The 20,003-nt window shown below is 42.1% G+C and overlaps 1 protein-coding gene across 2 annotated transcripts in view; it reads right to left on the bottom strand.

Moving 5' to 3' along the window:
- The window catches only part of FANCI (FA complementation group I), a 63,246-nt gene that overhangs the window by 2,177 nt on the left and 41,066 nt on the right, over positions 1 to 20,003 (bottom strand). For both annotated transcript variants that reach the window (XM_069559691.1, XM_069559692.1), the window contains 16 exons: positions 18,605 to 18,706; positions 17,530 to 17,700; positions 17,332 to 17,453; positions 16,648 to 16,812; positions 15,895 to 16,074; positions 11,246 to 11,412; positions 10,843 to 10,913; positions 9,736 to 9,852; positions 7,327 to 7,378; positions 6,376 to 6,503; positions 6,208 to 6,276; positions 5,928 to 6,021; positions 5,457 to 5,644; positions 4,004 to 4,057; positions 3,862 to 3,921; positions 1,436 to 1,504 (listed from right to left, as the gene is read on the bottom strand). In XM_069559691.1, the coding sequence (XP_069415792.1) occupies positions 1,436 to 1,504; positions 3,862 to 3,921; positions 4,004 to 4,057; positions 5,457 to 5,644; positions 5,928 to 6,021; positions 6,208 to 6,276; positions 6,376 to 6,503; positions 7,327 to 7,378; positions 9,736 to 9,852; positions 10,843 to 10,913; positions 11,246 to 11,412; positions 15,895 to 16,074; positions 16,648 to 16,812; positions 17,332 to 17,453; positions 17,530 to 17,700; positions 18,605 to 18,706 (1,809 nt within the window). The remainder of the gene's footprint in view (positions 1 to 1,435; positions 1,505 to 3,861; positions 3,922 to 4,003; positions 4,058 to 5,456; positions 5,645 to 5,927; positions 6,022 to 6,207; positions 6,277 to 6,375; positions 6,504 to 7,326; positions 7,379 to 9,735; positions 9,853 to 10,842; positions 10,914 to 11,245; positions 11,413 to 15,894; positions 16,075 to 16,647; positions 16,813 to 17,331; positions 17,454 to 17,529; positions 17,701 to 18,604; positions 18,707 to 20,003) is intronic.

Genomic DNA, 20,003 nt, shown 5'->3' with positions numbered 1-20,003 from the left:
CTGCTCGTGGCTTTGAGGGAAAGACAGTCTGACTGCCAATGAAATGCAGTTTTACTTACACACCAGTCATTAAAATTTTTTTTGACAGTTCATCAAAGGACCTAAATGCCAATGGAGATGGCAATTAATCCTTCTATCTGTAACTCCTAAACCTGTGTTTTAGAGGCTGGCTGAGGGAAGGGCTGTGTCTGGGTGTCTGGCTGCCTCTCTGACTTGGGATTCTTGTGATGATAAGCCCACTCTACACTGGCTCTGTTTCTGCTCTAGTCTACAGAGGCATTTTCATTGCTGCGATTCTCTTCCCCCTCAACTTGAATTGTAGCTTGTAGATCCTTCCGTATGTTTCTTATGCATATAGACATGTTTTTATATTTTTTAAACTACAAATGAAGACACTGTTCTCATCTTTTTTTTCTTTAACATTATCTCAGAATTTTGTATCTGAACATTTAGCTTTGTATTTTTTCATGTCTGCATAGTGTTCTACAGTATAAATATACTATAAAAGCCAGCTTTCTATTAGTGGGCATCTTAGTTTTCCCAATATTTCACTTTTACTTAAAACATTACTAGGACTGAATATACACAGGCCTTTACAATTTCTCTATGCTACAAGTAGAATTGCTGCATTAAAGACTGGTGCATGTCAACAGTTATTGCCAAATGTTCCCCTTGAGAGAGGACTCAGTTCTTTGCCAGCAGTGCCCTGGAGAACCCACTTTCCGGCACCAATCTTTTACATCCTTTAAGGGGTACCTTTTGCACTCACTAACTTTTCCTAAAATCAGCTCCTTCCCAGTGGTTATCATAAGCTTTTTCTATTTTTGAATAGCTCAAGATTTCCTGGTACACTTCCTGAATCGAGCATATACAGAGAAAAGATGTTCCATCTGAACAAAGTCCATGAACTGAGAAGCAGCCATACACAAATAAGCCCATTTCCTCCAGCTTTACTGAGATGTAATTCACATACCAACTAGTTTACCCATTATATTGCATACTTTCTTGTGTGTTTTTGTGCATTCACAGAGCTGTACAACCATCACCATAACTTTACAGCATTTTCACACACCCTACCCCACAAGAAATCCTATACCCATTTTAGCAGGCACCTTCCCAGTTTCTCTAACATCCCCCTAACCACTCCTGCTCCCCACTAATCTTTCTTTTTAGATTTGCCTTTTCTGGGCATTTTATATAAATGGATTCATATAACACATAGTCTTTGTCCGATTGGCTTCTTTTACTTCATGTATTTTCAAGGTTCATCAGCAACCTTGTTTTTTTTTGGCTGTACTGCATGGCATGCAGGATCCTAGCTCCTTGACCAGGGATCAAATTGGTGCCCCCCCCGGAAGTGGAAGCACAGAGTCCCAACCACTGGACCACCAGGGAATTCCCAGTGGCCACGCCTTGATCACTGTCAGCAACTTACCATGGCTGTGGGGCCGGCAGCGGTTTTCTCCTTTTCTCCTGTACATTTTAGGCTCTTACTGTGTTTGTTCTAAAGAAAAGGAAACAAGTCCTCTCATTCCTGAAGGTTTTTCTATAGAGCTACCAGGCTAGTGGTAATTTTCTAATACGATGATTATAGCAGTAACAGGAGAACTCGTAAGGGGGCCAAGTCTGGGTGAAGAGATTATCCTGAAGCAGATGCTGGACAATGGGAAACATTCTGGGACACTTCATAATCCTCAGATATTTTTCTGTTTTTGTTGTTGGGAGATTTACAGTCTTGCTCTTGGACAGGGCTATCACATGGAAGTGAGGTTAGGACCCACCGTTATTTACACTAGGGCAGCCAAGGGACTCGTGAGCTACGAAAGAACTGTCAAGGGGGGAGTAGGACTAGGTGTTCCCTACTGGGATGTTCGCTAAAAGGGCTAGAGAGAAGACAGGAAGCTGGAGAGGTTGTTCTCAGAGCCATGTGTCTCACATGACAGGTGGTTACAGGCTCCATAAAGGTTTAAAGGTCATAGGAACACTTTGTTTCCCTGCGTTGCAGAGAATCAAAATAAAGAGCTCCTGGAGAAAGGAAGAATCGAGAAGGGGACCAGGAAGCACAGGATTCTGAGCCGGCAGGGGAGCAGAGCCACATGAGGCAGAGCCCACCCACGTGTGAGGCGCACAAACAGGAACCTCCTCCTGGAAGGGGAGTTCTGTGCCCTCTAGGAGTGACAGGCCACGGCCCATGGGACAGCTAGCAGAGTTAGAAACAGAGGCCTGCAAGTGGAGAGAAACCACACTGCCACAACCCTGTGAGGGAGAGGAGGCTTGGTCCACATGGCATGTTCTGGGAAATAAGAAAATGTAGGGATCCCAGAGATGCTGGTGTGAAGAAACTTATTTTCGGCCCTGGAAGGCAGGGTGGAGGGCGAATACTTGGTAGGGGAGGGCTGAGAGGCAGCACAGGCAGTAGAACTCATGTGACCAAATGGGAAGTGAGCCATCTTCCTAAAAGTTGTACCCCAGATGGGACCTTGTTGAAACTCCCTAAATCAATCCCAGCTACGGCCTGTTTCTGCTGATTTAGGCAGGACTAAAACTGTAGTGGGAAGAGAACTATCTTTGGAAGGTATACAGTCCTAAGCAGGATGCTAAGCTACGGGTTTTGGAGCAATGGCTTTCACTGCTTTCTTCTCACTGAGATCCAAGGCTATGGGGAAAAAGAAGGGGCTAAAAGAGAATAAGCAGCTCTTTGAAAGATGTGGCAAATGCAATCCAGATTTCTAGATCAAAGCTCCAGGGAGTTAATGGAACCATGGGCTCTTGACTCATTAAGCACACCTCACAAAGACAAAAAGTGCCTGTGGATCAGCTGACTTGTCGAATAAGGCTTTAAGTCAAGATCGAGAAGGGGAGAAATATCCAAGGAAGAACACATAAACCAGTTTTTATGTAATGTAGGAAAAAGATAGTCTAGAAGGTGCCTAGTGAAAAGCAGAAGAAAAGCTTGAGAATGGGTCAAACACAAAACCCCAAACCTCCCAGCATTTTACATGTCAGTGAGTATCAAGTATGGTTCCAGAACAGGGGCTGGCCAACTACAACCAAGAGGCCAAATCCAGCTCACTGCTTGTTTTTCAAAAGTTTCACTGAACACAGCCAAGATCATTTATTGTATATTGACTATGGCTGCTTTTATTTTACAATGGCAAAGTTTAGTTGTGACAGTTGACTCTATGGCCTGCAAAACCTAAAGCATTTACCATTTGGTCCTTTGCAGAAAGTTTGCAGACTACTGTCATGGAGTTAAAGAACCCAGTTCGAACCTCAGCTTTGCCCCTTTTTTTGGCTGTACCACACGTCACGTGGGATATTAGTTCCCCAACCAGTGATCAAATCCACGGCCCCTGTACCAGAAGCTTGGAATCTTAACCCTTCTGGTTTTGGCCTTATGTCTGACAGCTTGGGAAATGATGCTCTAAGGTCATGTTCATTTTATTGCAACAGCAAATATTTAGAGAATACCTGCCTGGTGTTGTGGTAAGCACTTTCTACAAGGCACCTCATTTATCCTCACTGCCTGCCACTACTTCACTCACATTCCCAAAGGAATGGGTTTGGAATCACCCAGAAATAAACCAAGTCACCGAGCCTAAGGATGCGTGTTTCTCCTCTGCTCCGAGTGCAAGCATACCAAACACTTTTTCTCTCTAAATCACACTTTTTTTTTTTTTTTTAAAGATTTTCCTGCTGCAAAGACTTCAAGCCTTGGCGTGTTCTCAAATGGACACCTCTGGCTTATTTTAAGTAGAAGAAACTTTATATACGCTCAGCTCAGGTGAGTGATCAGTCCCCTGGGAATATAAGGAGCCCTTTCTCACTTGAAGATACATTGTGATACAGACAATCACTTACCTGTACATACGAAATAAACGAATAGCATAGAGGGGTCAGATGTGAACCAGACAGCTTCACCTGCAGCAAAGGAGGAAGAAATCAATATAACTGTAGGAATAAGATGCTTTCCCCATTCCTAGGAAAGGCATTCTCAACTCACCAATTTTTCCATATTTTTCGGAATTCCTGTGGGGCGCTGATACACCTGGAGATACTAACAAAAGATTCCAAGATTCAGTATTAGGCAACGGCAGGATGCCCACTTCTCTCAAAGGTTTCATAAAGTTCTAGGGAAAAGTGTTGGACTCTTGCATGCATGCATACTCAGTCACGTCCAACTCTACGACCCTATGGACTGTCGCCCACCAGGCTCCTCCGTCCATGGGATTTCCCAGGCAAGAATACTGGAGTGGGTTGCCATTATCTACTCCGGGGGATACTTTCCAGCCCAGGGATTGAACCCGCATCTTGTACGTTTCCTGCACTGGCAGGCAGATTCTTAATCACTGAGCCACTTGGGAATCCAGATTTAGAATGCTATTCCTACATAGATGTCCCATGAAACTACAGGAAGTGCCTCAGTGAGCACCTGGTGTATGACTATTGCTCTGGCTGGAGACAGGAAAAGAAAATAAGCTACCCAGATTCATGGAGAATCTTAAGACTCCAGGCTTCCTTTTTTTCCTCTCCTAAGCTCCAAACCTTCCCAGACAGGAAGCAATGAAAGATTTATGTTTCTGACTTGTTCCATTTATTGCTTTAAAAATCCTTCAGGGTGATAGTCCCTGCATCTAGAAAGCCAATGACTTTTGCTGTTTTTCTTTTAGAAAAAGCCAATAAAGATTATAGAGGTTCTCAGTATTTCTACCACAGAAGCTAGTTAGCCACACGCTATAGCCAGAACTGCACCTTCTCAGAAATGGCAGCACTGCTGTTTGGGTACATGGTGTGAGGCGGTCCACCATCTTTCTTGGGTTGTCTGTGCCTTCCTAAGTAATGTGGGTCATTGCTAGAGTCGGAACTAAATTACGTGGTTCCTAGCACTCTTGAATGTCTGCTGAGAATCAAAATACTGCAAATACAAAAAAACTTTCTTGTTAACGGATACTAAGAAGCATTAACTTAAACTCAGGGCAAGTATACCTTGCATTTTCAAAAAATAAACTTATTCCCTACTCGTGTACCTGACCTGTGAGGCATTTAACACCTACTTGTTAAAGGACAAACACCCTTTCGGTGTCCAGACTGGTCTGAAATTGTCTAATTTTTTGTGTAATTGGAATCAGATTAAATTCTAAAACTAAAGTTTAGACTGAGTCTTAGAAGGTGTTTGAAAAGGCATTTACACTCAATCAAGAGGCATTTACATTCATTATACTCAATCATATGAGCAACATACTCATATGCTAAAGAAATATGGAGCTCTAAAAACAGATTTAGAATTATGCCTCAACTGTTATTTCCAGGCCTGTGGAGAAACCTGCCATCTACTGGTCAAACTGTGACCTGCAGAGATGTAGACACGGGCTCTGCACTAGGGTGTTCAGCACCAGGGGCAGTGTCCTAGCTGGGTGGGGCAGAATGATGGTGGTGATCGATTCTCCGATACTCACATATTTGACAAGTGCTGTAAGAGTGGTGTACATTTTGCAAAGGTCCTTTAACAAGGTGTCCACACAGCTGCCTGATGGCAGGGCTGTCTGCACCAGTTCATGGAAAAATGTGAGCAGAGTTCCCAACTGTATGATGGTGGTTTTCTCCATTGGACCGTTTGTTAGGGCTGCCTGAGAAGAGGCCTCTTCTGAAAGGAAATGAAGTTAGCACTTTCAAACCCAACTGACCTTATTTTCTAGTTCAAGTCAAAGAGATTTAGAAACCAACTAGACCTCATTAACTAGGAAGTCTGGATGCAGAATACATTAATAATTACGCTGTCATAAGCCACACTACCTTCTACTTTCATTACTTTGGAAATCTAGCACAAACGAACAGAGCTCAGGGGCTCTGCCTTTAGGTTTCCTCCAGTTCAGATTTTAGTTGACTTTGATCACAATTCCTGGAACCCCTCCCTCAACTCATGTTACCTGATACGATTTTTTGATTTGCTTGTCCCTTAAGCTTGGTGATCAGCCAGTCCACTTCTTCTAGGACCTTCTCAGCTTTACTCAGAACAAGCAGCTGTGAAAGAAAAAAAACGCCTGGCATGGCTCATTGAACACAGCTGCTGGTGTAACATGATAGCCACGGCCACCCGTGGGTGGGTTACAGGCCTCGGGACTTTAGCCACTGTAATTCACTCCTCACAGGGAATAAAATGGAAGGGATGACAAGGCTATTTGCCAAGTGTCAAGGATCAACACTTACACAGACAGTAGGGGCAGCTGTTTTCAAATTCACCAATGCAAAGTTGTTTGTTTTCTCCACTTCTACATCCTGGGAACGGAAAGAGAGGTGAGATGTAATGACACTAAGGCTGTTCCCCTGGCCTCTACTCCCAACTCGGGGCGCCATACTGAAGGCTCACTACAGTACCTCGTCTATGTCTCCAAGATGTCCATGGATATCCTGGGACAAGTCACGCAGCAGACTAACAGGACTCTTATACGAAACATGGAGGTTGAAGAGCAAACTTAGCATGCCCTTGCAAAAGGAGGCATCCTCTAGGAGTAGGAAGGAAAGAAAATTCATTTATAATCCAAGTCAGTCCTGCAGCAGGTGGGGGTGCCTAGCTGGAATGCTAGCCTGTCATGTTTCAGGCACAACATCCCCATATTGCACACACTCCAGCCCAGGCAGCTGGCCCACAAAGGTACACTTCGACCCACAGGTGCAAATGAGGGGGATGTTTCCCATTTACTGGTCACTATCATCACATAACTAGCATACAGGTCAAGAAATATCAGCACCCCAGGACACCCCTCCCCTCACCAAGGAAACTGTCATTCTGCCTGTACCCTCACATGGAGTCCTGTCTGACTTTGCACTCTATCTAAGTAGCATCATGCAGTAAGTACTCTGTGTCTGCCATCTGTTGAATGCTGTGTGCACCAGACTCCTCCATGCCGCGAGTCAGTGGAGGCTGTTCATTCCCACTGCCGCGGTGTCCCACTGTGTGCATGTGGCGCAACCCCCTGATCCACTCGACTGCTGACAGATGTCTGGGTCTGGTTTTACCTATTAGAACAGTACTGCTGTGAGAATTTTCCACCTGTTTATGCTAGGAGTAGAACTGCTTGATCGTAAGCCTATGTTTAATTTTAGTAGTTAAGTATTGCTAAACAATTTTCCAGAGTGGTTATACCAACTGACACCTCCAGCGGCACTGAATGAGAGGTTCAACTGCACCGTATTCTTACCAACCCTTGGGATTGGTTTTGTGTATTTCTTCCTTTTGGCTACTCTGGTGAATGTGTCATTTTCTAAATGTTGTTTGGTGCTGATCATTTTATATAAAGCCGAAAAAGGAAATGGCAGGAAACTTACCACAACTGTTTTCCGTGCAAATCTTAGATGTCCAGGTTAACATCTGCACAAACTAGAGATCATTCAGATATTATAGAAACATTCAAAAGACAGACCTACCTAGTTTGCTATCAGACTAAAAGAGCTCTGCTAAGTCACTTCAGTCATGTTCGACTCTGTGCGACCCCAGAGAGCAGCCCACCAGGCTCCCCCATCCTTGGGATTCTCCAGGCAAGAACACTGGAGTGGGTTGCCATTTCCTTCTCCAAGGCAGGAAAGTGAAAAGTGAAAGTGAAGTCGCTCAGTTGTGCCTGACCCTCAGCGACCCCATGGACTGCAGCCTTCCAGGCTCCTCCGTCCATGGGATTTTCCAGGCAAGAGTACTGGAGTGGGGTGCCATTGCCTTCTCCGAAAAGAGCTCTAGGCCTTTCCAAGTCTAAGCAAATCACCTGCTAAAACTTGTGCCTGGATCTAAAGTGGTACTCTACTGAAAAACAGCATAAAAAAGTCCAAAGTTATGAGAAGAATTACTGATTCTTTTCTTAAATATAGCCTATGACTCAGTTCTCAAATGCCCTCATTAAGGACCAAAGGTCCTGGGGTCTGGGCTATTATCTGAGCTTCCTTGGCCCCTCCCGCCATGGTTTGGGGCTAAAGTGTCCTTCTTCCCCTTCCCATGCCTAGTACTCTCTGCATCTGAGACATCTTTTAAGGACAGTAAGCTAATAGAGGCATAGAAGAAGATCCTGGCCACAGTGACAGTCAAATTAGCCTTTAGGAACCAAGAGGCCACAGGAGGTTAAAAGGGAGCAGGGAAAAAAAAAGAAAAGGGGCAAAAGAAAAGAGCTGGGGAAGCTTAAGGCCTTGGACTAGTAGGTCGTGTTTCGCTAGACACACACTCAGCTTTCTGCTTTAGCAGTTGTTTGGGATAGGCTTCTAGCCACCAAGACACTGAAATGCAGTGATGTTTAAAGGTAAAAATGACCAGTAAGAATTCAGGTTTTGATCTGTCAGGGAAAAAAACTTCAGAGGCTAAATGAAAATTCTCTGTGAACTGATACAAAAATATTTCCCCTAATACAGTGATTACTGTAGAATATAGATGTCCAGAATACAGTGTTAAATGTAATAAATAAATAAAGCAGGATGCTAAAAAAGCTTTTGTGTGAAGAGGGTAGGGTTGGGCATAAGAAGCTATATTCATATTGCTGTACAGGAATAAAAGAACTCTTTACACAAGAAACTAAAAGATATTTACCTACTGGGAGAGAAGAACTGAACAGATGGAGGACATGGATAGAAAGGTGACCATTTCCTGCAAATTTTTTTATAATGTCTGGTTTTCAAATCATTGAACTTTATTACCCAAAGTTAAATTAAAAAATTTTAGACACACTACCCGAAATTATGAGGGGTGGTAAAATTTTAAAAATTCTTCTTTATATTAGCCTTTCCAAATCTATTTTCCTTCAACTGTCCCCATGTTCCAACTCCCTGTGTTTCTTTCCTAGTCTTGGGCTCTTTGCAGCAAAAGTAGCAATATGAAAGAATGAAGCTGAAAGTAAAGTGTTGTTCCAATCTAGGATAAGATAAGTAGCAATGCGGATTTTCTTTGGGCTACCTGGAACTAGGACAGAAAATGAAGTCTACTTTTTCAGCGCTCAAATGTCATAACATACCAGGCTGTAGTCCAGCTAGCTCTTCCTAAAAGCAAGGGCTCACACAAGGAGGCCTGCACCTCAGCACTCTCAACTTGTCTCCCCACAGGTCAGGAAGTAGTTATGGGAGGACCACACAGCCCTAGGCTCTCAAGGACTCTCTTTATCATCCTTTAGGAAAATTACTCCTGAATGGAACAGACCCACAGAATATAGCTTATTTCACGTGTCAATGCTCATGTGGGTACATATATTCTTCGTGTATATGCGCAGACTTAAGAACATATACCTAAAATCTATCTGGGTAGAACAAATTCTATTTTAGGACTATAATCATGCTTTCTGACTTATCACCTTTTGTTGAATATCCCCCAAACTCAGAATCCACTAATTTTGATGAGAAAGTTAACTGCTGAATGTCCGCTACCTTGATAATTAACACACTTTCATCTTAGAAGGGGGTAGGGAAACACCAGAAGGTTTAAGGCCCCACAGATAAACAAGACTTTTTTTTTTTTTTTTTTTTACAGTGATTATTGTTTACCCTCGACAGTGGCCAAATAAACAAAAGCAGTAACTACATCATGGTAGAAACAATATGTATGGGGCAGGGCGGGGGGTACATCCTACAGATCTTATATTAATTCAGGAGCGTAACTGGATACATGATTTTAAATGAGCCAGATTTCGAGAGGACATTTAGTTGTACACTGTAAAATGCAGTATTCTGGCCTCCTGGGGGATGCAGAGTGGGACTGACTGGAGCTCGTACCTCAGCAGAAATGGGCTTCAGCAGCTTGGACAAGCTGGTGAGAACAGTGGCCAGAAGCAGGGCTTCTTTGCTCTTAAAGTCTTCCTCTTGGCTGCTAAGTAAATTCAACAAGGACCTCTGAGAAAGGATACACAGAAACATTAGCAGACATGATACTAGCAAAGAGAAGAGACATCTAGCCAGAGATTCTTAAGGCTGGGACAGAAATGACTCAAAATTACCAAAAATCCAAGAGGATAAAATCTGGAAATAAGACCTGGATCGATCAGGTAGTCTCCTACCCTGTTTGCGATCAGACGTCTGAGTCTTCTCTTGGGCGCTATGGACTCCTCCAAAGCCCTGCCACGTGTACATTAGGAATGAACTGTGCACCCCGTTTTATTTATTTTGGGTTGCACCACACAGCTTGTGGGATCTTAGTTCCCTAACAAGGGACAGAACACGGGCCCAATGAAAGAGCTGTGTCCAAACCACTGATCGCCACAGAATTCCAGTGCACCCTGGTCTGGGTGGTTCACAACTTCCTGAGGCCCATTCACTGACCTGAGGGCTAGACCACACCCCAGCACTGGCATTCCCTACACACTTTCTGTTTCCCCTTTCTCTGTTCTTCTCTCACCACCCAAAACAGTCTTTGGTCCGTCAGTCTCTTCCCACTACCAACGTAAGCTCTGTGAGGGCAGGGTTTTGTCTCATTCCTTGCTTTATCTTTAGCACCTGAACAGTTCCTGGCACATGATAGGAACTTTAACATTAAAGAAATCCTCTGGGATAAAAGATCCTGATACGTGACTACTAGTGGTTAGAACCATCTGACAGACAAAGCCAAGTTACACTCCCTGCACGAGTGGGCTCCTGGCCAGCTCTTTGCATAATATCAGCTCAAACAGTGATTCCTAGAGGCAATGAGTGCTGCAGATTGGGGTGGCTTGACACACATCCTTCCTGGAATGCTTTTAAATGCATTATCTTTCATTCTCAGAGCTGTCAAGTTGCTTGAATGACGACCCAGAAAAAACTGCTGTCCTACTTGTGGACGGTCTGCCCGTTCCCACCAGCTGTCCTGGGTAACAGTCCCAAAGCACAGCAGTCTCCTAGGTGTCTCACCTGAAACTGCCGGATCTGGAAAGCTGCTCTCTGACTGACACTGACTTCCTCTTCTTCCTCATCTGTGGCATCTAGGAAAGGAAAAGAATGCTATCTGCTTTGAAAGGGGCTTGTTTTTTTTTTTTGCCAAGCTAAAATTTTAGGAGGCCAAAAAAGTCTGGAGGCAGCTTTAATTATATTTCTAACATTCAGCAGCTTCTTAAGGCTATGTTCAGTTTCCCAATCCCATCTGTGGTTAAACGGAATCCAGTGAGTGCCAATTCTGAATCCACTAGATGTCACTCCTTAGCCACACTGGGACTCTTCGCAGGTGTCCTCTGCTAGGCTAACAACTGGAATCGAGAGGTTTGGTTGAGAAAGAGAAACTCAGATCAAGCCAAGTTATCAAAACTGAAATGCCCACCCAGAGCCTTGAGAAACTGATGACACTTGGGCTGGTAGAACTGCTGCACAGCACTGAGTATCTTCTGTATGCCCTCCAAGCACAGCAGCGAGATGTTCTTTCCTTTCTCTTTCTTTCCCGACTCTTCCACTGAGGTAGGGATTGAAGTGTATCTCCAAAGCAAGACCCTGGGGAAAAGAGATTTTATTTTCAAAGTCAAGTTCACTGAGATAGTTTACATACAGTAAAATTCCCATCCTCTAACTGTATGGCTCTGCTGACTCACATCCACAGTCCTGTACTCAACCCCCTCAATCTAGGTATTTCCATCACCCCAAAAGTTCTCATGTGCTCCTTTGCAGTCAGTTCATTCTCTTTGTTTTCCCAGGCAACCACTGATCTGTTTCCTGTCCCAGTGGTTTTACAATTTACAAACTATCATATAAAAATGGTATCATTCCTTACGCAGCTTTTAGAGTCCGGCTTTGCTAACAGCATGTAGCTCTGAGGTTCACCGATGCTGTTGCATGTACCGGCAGCCTGTCGCATTTCACTGCTGAGTAGTATTTCACGGTATGAATGTGCCACAGCTTGCATAGTCACCGATTTATCATCTTTAGGTTGTTTCCAGATTTTGCTATTACAGATAAAACTACTATATACAAACTTTTATAAGAACATCTGCTTTCATTTCTTTTGGGTAATTACCTAGGAGTGGAATGGGTATATCGTATGATAGGTGTGTGCTTAACTTTTTAAGAAATTGCCAAATTATTTTCCAAAGTGGCTGCACCATTTTACATTTATGTCAACAGTGTATCAGAGTTTAAATTCTGGGCATCCCTGGAGGCTTAGTGGTAAAGAATCCACCTACCCATCAGGAGACATGGGTTTGATCCCTGATCTTAGAAGATCCTACATACAGTGGAGCAACTAACTACTTGAGCCTGTGCTCTAAGGCCCAGGAACTGCAACTACTGAAGCCTGTGTGCTCAAGAACCTGTGCTCTGCAACATGAGGAGCCACTGCAATGAGAAGCCTGGGCACCTCAACTACAGAGTAGCCCCCGCTCACTACAACTCGAGAAAAGCCCGCACAGCAAGACCCAGGACAGCCAAAAACAAATACATAAATGAATATTAAAAACCAAAAACCAAGGAGTTTAAATTCTTCCACATCCATGACAACACTTTGGTATAGTCAATCTAAACTTTTAGGCATTTTAATAGGTGTTTACACCGAGGAAACCAGAATTGAAAGAGACACGTGTACCCCAATGTTCATCACAGCACTGTTTACAATAGCCAGGACACGGAAGTAACCTAGGTGTCCACTGGCAGGCAAATGGATAAGAAAGCTGTGGTACATATACACAATGGAATATTATTCAGCTATTAAAAAGAATGTATTTGAATCAGTTCTAATGAGGTGGATGAAACTGGAGCCTATTATACAGAGTGAAGTAAGTAAGAAAGAAAAACCCCAATCCAGTATATTAATGCATATATATGGAATTTAGAAAGATGGTAACAGTGACCCTATATTCGAGACAGCAAAAGAGATACAGATGTAAAGAACAGTCTGTTGGACTCTGTGGGAGAAGGCGAGGGTGGGATGATTTGAGAGAATAGCACTGAATCATGTATATTATCATATGTGAAATAGATCGCCAGTCCAGGTTCGATGTATGAGACAGGGTGCTTGGGGCTGGTGCACTGGGATGACCCTGAGGTATAGGATGGGGAGGGAGGGGAGGAGTTCAGGATGGGGAACACGTGTACACCCATGGCTGATTCATGTGAATGTATGGCAAAGCACCACAATATTGTAAAGTAATTAGCCTCCGATTAAAATAAATAAATTTTAAAAAGAAAAAAAAAAAGGTGTTTAGTGATATCTCATTGTGATTTTAATTTGACTATGCCAAAGCCTTTGACTGTGTGGAACACAAGAAACTGTGGAAAATTCTGAAAGAGATGGGAATACCAGACCACCTGACCTGCCTCTTGAGAAATCCGTATGCAGGTCAGGAAGCAACAGTTAGAACTGGACATGGAACAACAGACTGGTTCCAAATAGGAAAAGGAGTGCGTCAAGGCTGTATATTGTCACCCTGCTTATTTAACTTCTATGCAGAGTACATCATGAGAAACGCTGGACTGGAAGAAACACAAGCTGGAATCAAGATTGCTGGGAGAAATATCAATAACCTCAGATATGCAGATGACACCACCCTTATGGCAGAAAGTGAAGAGGAGCTAAAAAGCCTCTTGATGAAAGTGAAAGAGGAAAAAAGAAAAAAAAGAAAGTGAAAGAGGAGAGAGAAAAAGTTGGCCTAAAGCTCAATGTTCAGAAAACGAAGATCATGGCATCTGGTCCCATCACTTCATGGGAAATAGATGGGGAAATAGTGGAAACAGTGTCAGACTTTTATTTTTTGGGGCTCCAAAATTACTGCAGATGGTGACTGCAGCCATGAAATTAAAAGACGCTTACTCCTTGGAAGAAAAGTTATGATCAACCTAGATAGCATACTCAAAAGCAGAGACATTACGTTGCCGACTAAGGTCCGTCTAGTCAAGGCTATGGTTTTTCCTGTGGTCATGTATGGATGTGAGAGTTGGACTGTGAAGAAGGCTGAGCGCCGAAGAATTGATGCTTTTGAACTGTGGTGTTGGAGAAGACTCTTGAGAGTCCCTTGGACTGCAAACAGATCCAACCAGTCCATTCTGAAGGAGATCAACCCTGGGATTTCTTTGGAAGGAATGATGCTAAAACTGAAACTCCAGTACTCTGGCCACCTCATGAGAAGAGTTGACTCATTGGAAAAAACTCTGATGCTGGGAGGGATTGGGGGCAGGAGGAGAAGGGGACGACCGAGGATGAGATGGCTGGATGGCATCGTGGACTCGATGGACGTGAGTCTGAGTGAACTCCAGGAGATGGTGATGAACAGGGAGGCCTGGCGTGCTGCGATTCATGGGGTCGCAGAGTCGGACACAACTGAGTGACTGAACTGAACTGAACCTAGTGACTAATTATCTTGATCACCCTTTCGTGTTATTTGCCATCTATACATCTTATTTGGTAAAGTCTCTGTTAAAACACTTTATCCATTTTCTCAACTTGACTGTTTTCTTAACAAGTTTGAGTTCTTTATATACTCTGGTTACCAGTCCATCATCAGACACGTGTTTTGCAAATATTTCCTGTTAATTTGTGGCTTGTATTTAAATTTCCTTAGGAATGTTTTTCAAGGAACAGAGTTAAATTTTTAAAAAATATTGATTGTGCTTCTGGTTTTATACCTAGGAAATTTTTTTACCTAAAACAAGGTTGCAAAGGTTTATCTTGGTCTTCTAGATGTTTTACAATATTTGGTTTTATACTTATGCCTCTGATTCATTTCAAGTCAATATTTTGTTATAACATGAGAAACGGATCAGAGTCCAATTTTTTTCACATTAGTTGCTCAGTCGTGTCTGACTTTGTGACCCCATGGACTGCAGCACACCAGGCTTCCCTATCCATCACCAACTCCCAGAGCTTGCTCAAACTCATATCCATCGAGTCGGTGATGCCATCCAAACATCACATCCTGTCTTCCCCTTCTCCTCCTGCCTTCAATCTTTCCCAGCATCAGGGTCTTTTCAATGAGTCAGTTCTTCACATCAGATGGCCAAAGTATTAGAGTTTCAGCTTCAGCATCAGTCCTTCCAATGAATATTCAGGACTGATTTCCTGAATGGAGATCAGGATGGACTGGTTTGATCTTGCAGTCCAAGGGACTCCCAAGAATCTTCCTCAACACATCAATTAATTCAAAAGCATCAATTCTTTGGCACTCAGCTTTCTTTATAGCTCAACTCTCACATCCATACATGACTACTGGAAAAACCTTAGCTTTGACTAGACAGACCTTTATTGGCATAGTCATGTCTCTGCTTTTTAATATGCTGTCTAGGTTGGGCATAGCTTTTCTTCCAAAGAGCATCTTTTAATTTCATTTTTCCACATATTCCTGTACATTGTTCCACAAACACCTGTTTGAAAAGACTTTTCTTTCTCCGTTCCATTTCCTTGGCACCTTTGTCAAAAGTCCAAAGACCATACTTGTGTGGATCAGTTCTAACCATCTGTTCCACTGATTCTGGCAATACCTCACTATCTTAAATACTTATTTAATGTTCTATAAATATTGATTAAAGTCAAGCTGGATGATAGCGTTGTTCGAGTCTTCCACATCCGTCCTGATTTTCTAATTCTACTGATTACTGAGAGAGGTAATTATTTGTGTATTTCTCCTTCAGTATTACTGTTTTTGCCTTAAGTATTCTGAAGCTGTTACTCGGTGCTGTTAAGTACATGTACATTTAAAACTGTTCTGTCCGCTTGATGAACTATTTAGTCATTATGTAATATCCCTTCTTATTCCTGGTATTAGATTAACATTTTATATGTGGCCAACAATCCACACCAAAACAGGACTAGGAAAAAACCCCAACATAGTGAGTGACTGCACTTCCACCTTTGGGTATGCCCAACTTCAAATCACCTTCCTCCCCACCCAACTTCAAACCACCTTCCTCTCCCCACCCCCCCTTGTTGATTTCCTCTTCTGGAGATGCCACAGCAAGTGGAACAGGTCTCTAAGGGTGTGTGGGGCTTACCGAGTTATGTCACAGAGGTTCTGAAAGACCTTCTCTGGGTTTTGGCCATCAGGGCCACTCACATGCCCTGTTTCCTTCAGTTGCTGGACCTTCTGCAGAGCCACATTCACTGCGTAGCGCATGAACTCATTGCTGGACCTCAGGACAGACAGGCTCTCTTCATGACTCTGGGTACTGTCCCTAGACAGGAAAAAAGAGACAGAAAGATTCCCCTGCTACTGGGACCTGAAATTACGTTTTCTAGGGACAGTTCACTATAGCACCCAACCAGCTCTAAAAGACAGACTCCGGCAGCCCATGCCCAAGTCACTGCCAAGGCTGTCTTTCTATAAATATTTATTCTCAGTATTAGCTCCCTTTCTCCCCCTTCCCTCAATCCTTTAACTTTGATGAAATTTAAAGGTCAGTCTTAGTTAACTTTCTGTGATTTTTTTTCGTTGCCCCCCCCCCCCCCCCGTTTTAAAAATTCAAGCTTTTCTTTCCCCTTTTTCATGCTACTTAGGTTGATTTCTTGGAATCTATCCTGTCTTTCATCTACTAGTTCACTGTTTCTGATGTTCCCTTTAGTAATTCAAAGCATCTCTTTAAATGCCTGTGTGTTCTGCTTTCAAGAAAATTACAACCCCCTTGACTTACTTTTTACTGTATAGATGCTAAGAATTGTGAATCCAAACTAGGTCATATCAGTGACCCTCAGTAGGTGTTTTTACCTTCACCATAAGGCTGTCTTTAAGCTCTTTGTTAGAACCTTACCTGAAGAGAGCTGTGAGAAGATCAGACACAAATTTCATGGACAAAAAACTATCAGTTGTTCGGTTGGCCATTTTCGTTTTGCCTTTACCAGATTTTTCGTTAAGGATATCAGAGAGCTTCTTGTAACACATAAATAAGCTTAGAATCGTTTCAAACTTAGTCTTACTGTATAAAAGGAAAAAGAGACCACCAAGGACAGGTGTCAGAATATTATGGTTTACTTTCAAAACAGTAATAAGGAAATCACAATACTTCTTTAGATGTCATACTTTAGACCCAATATTACAAATGAATGGATCTTCACTATTAATACAGTACTCCTAGGTAATACCAATCTGGGTCATTTCTTTTTCTCCTTTATTTGTATCAGTCATTGCAGAGAATGAAAGTTCAATACTACCACCAATCAAAATTTCTGTATTAAAATCAGGGGTTGTTATGTTCAAGGTCTGGGGAATGTTCAATAAAGTAAAGCCTGATGGAGAGACAAAATTTACGAGCCTGTCTGACATGTGCTTTGATGTTCCCTGGTAGAAAGAACATAGTTTGGTCTTAGGCTAGAGGTCCATCTAAGAGACAGTGTCATGGGTTGTGGTCTTTTCATACCTAGCCTATTGTTAGTGTTAAGAAAACATACTCCCACACACAAAACGAACTATAAGTAGAGTTACAGTAATACCCTACCTGAAATTACTTATGAAGAAATTATATTCTATTAGAACCTCACAAATTCCCATAACAAGAGAAGCGCAGATATTATTTTTGATGCCAATACCAGTGCTCTGAGAAAAGTCTGCTGATTTGTCCTAAAAGACACAAGATAAAAATTAATAAGCTACTAAAAACCTCCATTACTCAACACAGCTTAGACTTAGCAATTACCAGTTCGAAGTCCTCTAGTTCACTCTTAATCATTCTATTCGTAATCGACTCCAACATATCATCTAAGTATTGGTAGAACCCCTCTTCCTCCTCCTCCTCTTCTTGCTGTAATGGTATCACTCTGCTCTTATACCAGGCCAAACAGTGTTGAATACAACATAGCAGATAGTCCTGTAGAAGAAAATATAATAACTGAATATTCTTGTTAAAGGATAACCTATCAAACTGTTGATAATTGACAAATAATCCTTATCTATAAGGCTAAATAAGTTATTCATTAGCATCACAAATTAAGTCAATCTGGAGTTCAAAACAAAACAAAACAGAAAAAAAGAACTAACAGAGGCATTGTTTTCTGGCCTTTCCCAAAGGCACTGGCTTCACAAGTAGCTGACACCTAAGAATGTAACATCAATGTGCTATCTCTGATCTGGTACAAATACCAAGGAGGCAGGCTGTGAAATTAAATCCTCTCCAGCACCTTTGAGTCCCAGAGGCTATTCTAAACATATGAGTTTAGGTTGAGGGAATCTTTGGGAGACCACCATAGCTTCTCTGACCTAGGCTGAGGATATCTGTTTTAAGTCACTCAGGAGTTTCAGTTTCTATCTTTCTTCCCTGTCTTTCTGAGGCTAGACGAGAATAGAAAACCAACCTGTCCCAGTTCCTCTGAAGGTTCAACAGAATGCCAGTTCTAGCTCAGCCTAAATCATATAATCCAGACTAATGAAGCAGATCTCCTGGGTTCATCTGCTTCTGGGTGACCTCCTTCTCCCAATTCTAAAGTATATCTATTTAGTACTTGCAATCAAAGAGCCATTAATGGGAGGTAAAATGCTCCTTGGGAGAAGTGCTGGATGCCTTGATTATTAGTCAAGTGTTGACCTGCAGATATCTCGCCACCAGAACCAAGGTGGTGATGGATCAGGGAAGAGTCAAGAGTAGAAATTCACTGGCAGTACCAGGTATTTCACAGAGAAGTCATCTCTTTCTGAAGCTCAACCATATCAACAGGGCTGGTAGTTTTACTTAAGAGTAAAAATAATGGTTATGGGAGGAGGAAAGAAAGGCTCACCAGTGGTTCCTGTAGAGAGACCTGATCTCCTTGGGTCAGAATACAAGCTTCTAATTTCAGAGGAGGCAGTACATCAGGTTCTGGCTCATAGAACTGTTTCAACTGTACATGGGAAGGAAAAAGACATCACAGCTCATGAATGCTTTTCACTTTCTTAATTGGTCAAGCTAACAGCAACTTTAATGTCTAATGTTTTCTAAGACATTATTTCCCAACTGTCCAAAGAACACTGCAGGAAAATCTGTTGCTTTGGCCCAACGCTATCCTTCCTTTGCCCCTGCATCAGGCAGTGCTCTGACAGATCTTTCCTAGTCCACTTCATCACCCCTCCTATAAAACACCATGCTCTCTTACACCAGTTACTTAATTGGTATAGACTATCAAGCACTTTCAGTACAGCTTGGTTGTTAAGAATAGAGGCTCCAGAGTCAAACTGAATCTAAAATCCCAGTACCACTACTTATTAATTCAACAAAGGTAGATGTCTTGGTTCCTCATCTGTGAGATGAGGATATTATTAATATAAGCATAAACATTTGTATAAGATTAAATGTGCTAACACATGTAAGGAGCTTCAAATACTATTTAGCAAATAACAGAGCTCAAAAAAAGTTAGTTAACTCAGCCATAAGAAAGAATCAAATGATGCCATTTACAGCAAAATAGATGGACCTGGAGATGGCCGTACTGAGTGAAGTCAGACTGAGAAAGGCAAACACTATATGCTATCGCTTATGTGTGGAGTCTAAAACGGTACAGATAAAACTTATTTGCAAAGTAGAAATAGATCCACAGACCCAGAAAACAAACTTACGGTTATCAAAAGGGAAAGGGGGTGGGCAAAGGATAAATTAGGACTTTGGGATTAACATAAACAAACTATTATATATAAAATAGATAAATAAGACCCTACTGTATAGCACAGAGAATTATATTGAATATACTGTAATAACTCATAATGAAAAAGTTTATGTAACTAAGTAACTTTGCTGTATACCAGAAACAAATACACTGCAAATCAACTATACGTTCATAAAAAAAAATGTTAATTGCCATTTTCCTCTTTCTAACTTTTGGAGTCTATATAATTTTACTGGTCCACATACTAACCTGAGTTGGGAAGCACTGCTCTACGCTTTCAGTCATAACTTGCCATGTTAACGTGCAAATGTAGATGCACTGATCATTAGCTTGAAAGATAAAATATAACTAACAAGATATAAATTTTATATAAGATCAGGTCCAATGCCCACTGAAAAACTTTTGATAAATAGTGTAAGACCTTCCAATCATTTCTCCACTTTCAAATGGAGCTTCTTTAGCAGAATTAGCACAAACCAATGGCATAAAAAAGGAGGAAGAGCGAGAGGGAAACAAGTTCCATTTATAGCAAAATGGC

Source organism: Ovis canadensis, chromosome 18, assembly GCF_042477335.2.
Source record: "Ovis canadensis isolate MfBH-ARS-UI-01 breed Bighorn chromosome 18, ARS-UI_OviCan_v2, whole genome shotgun sequence".
NCBI lineage: Eukaryota > Metazoa > Chordata > Mammalia > Artiodactyla > Bovidae > Ovis > Ovis canadensis.
This window is presented reverse-complemented; position numbering and strand designations above follow the sequence as displayed.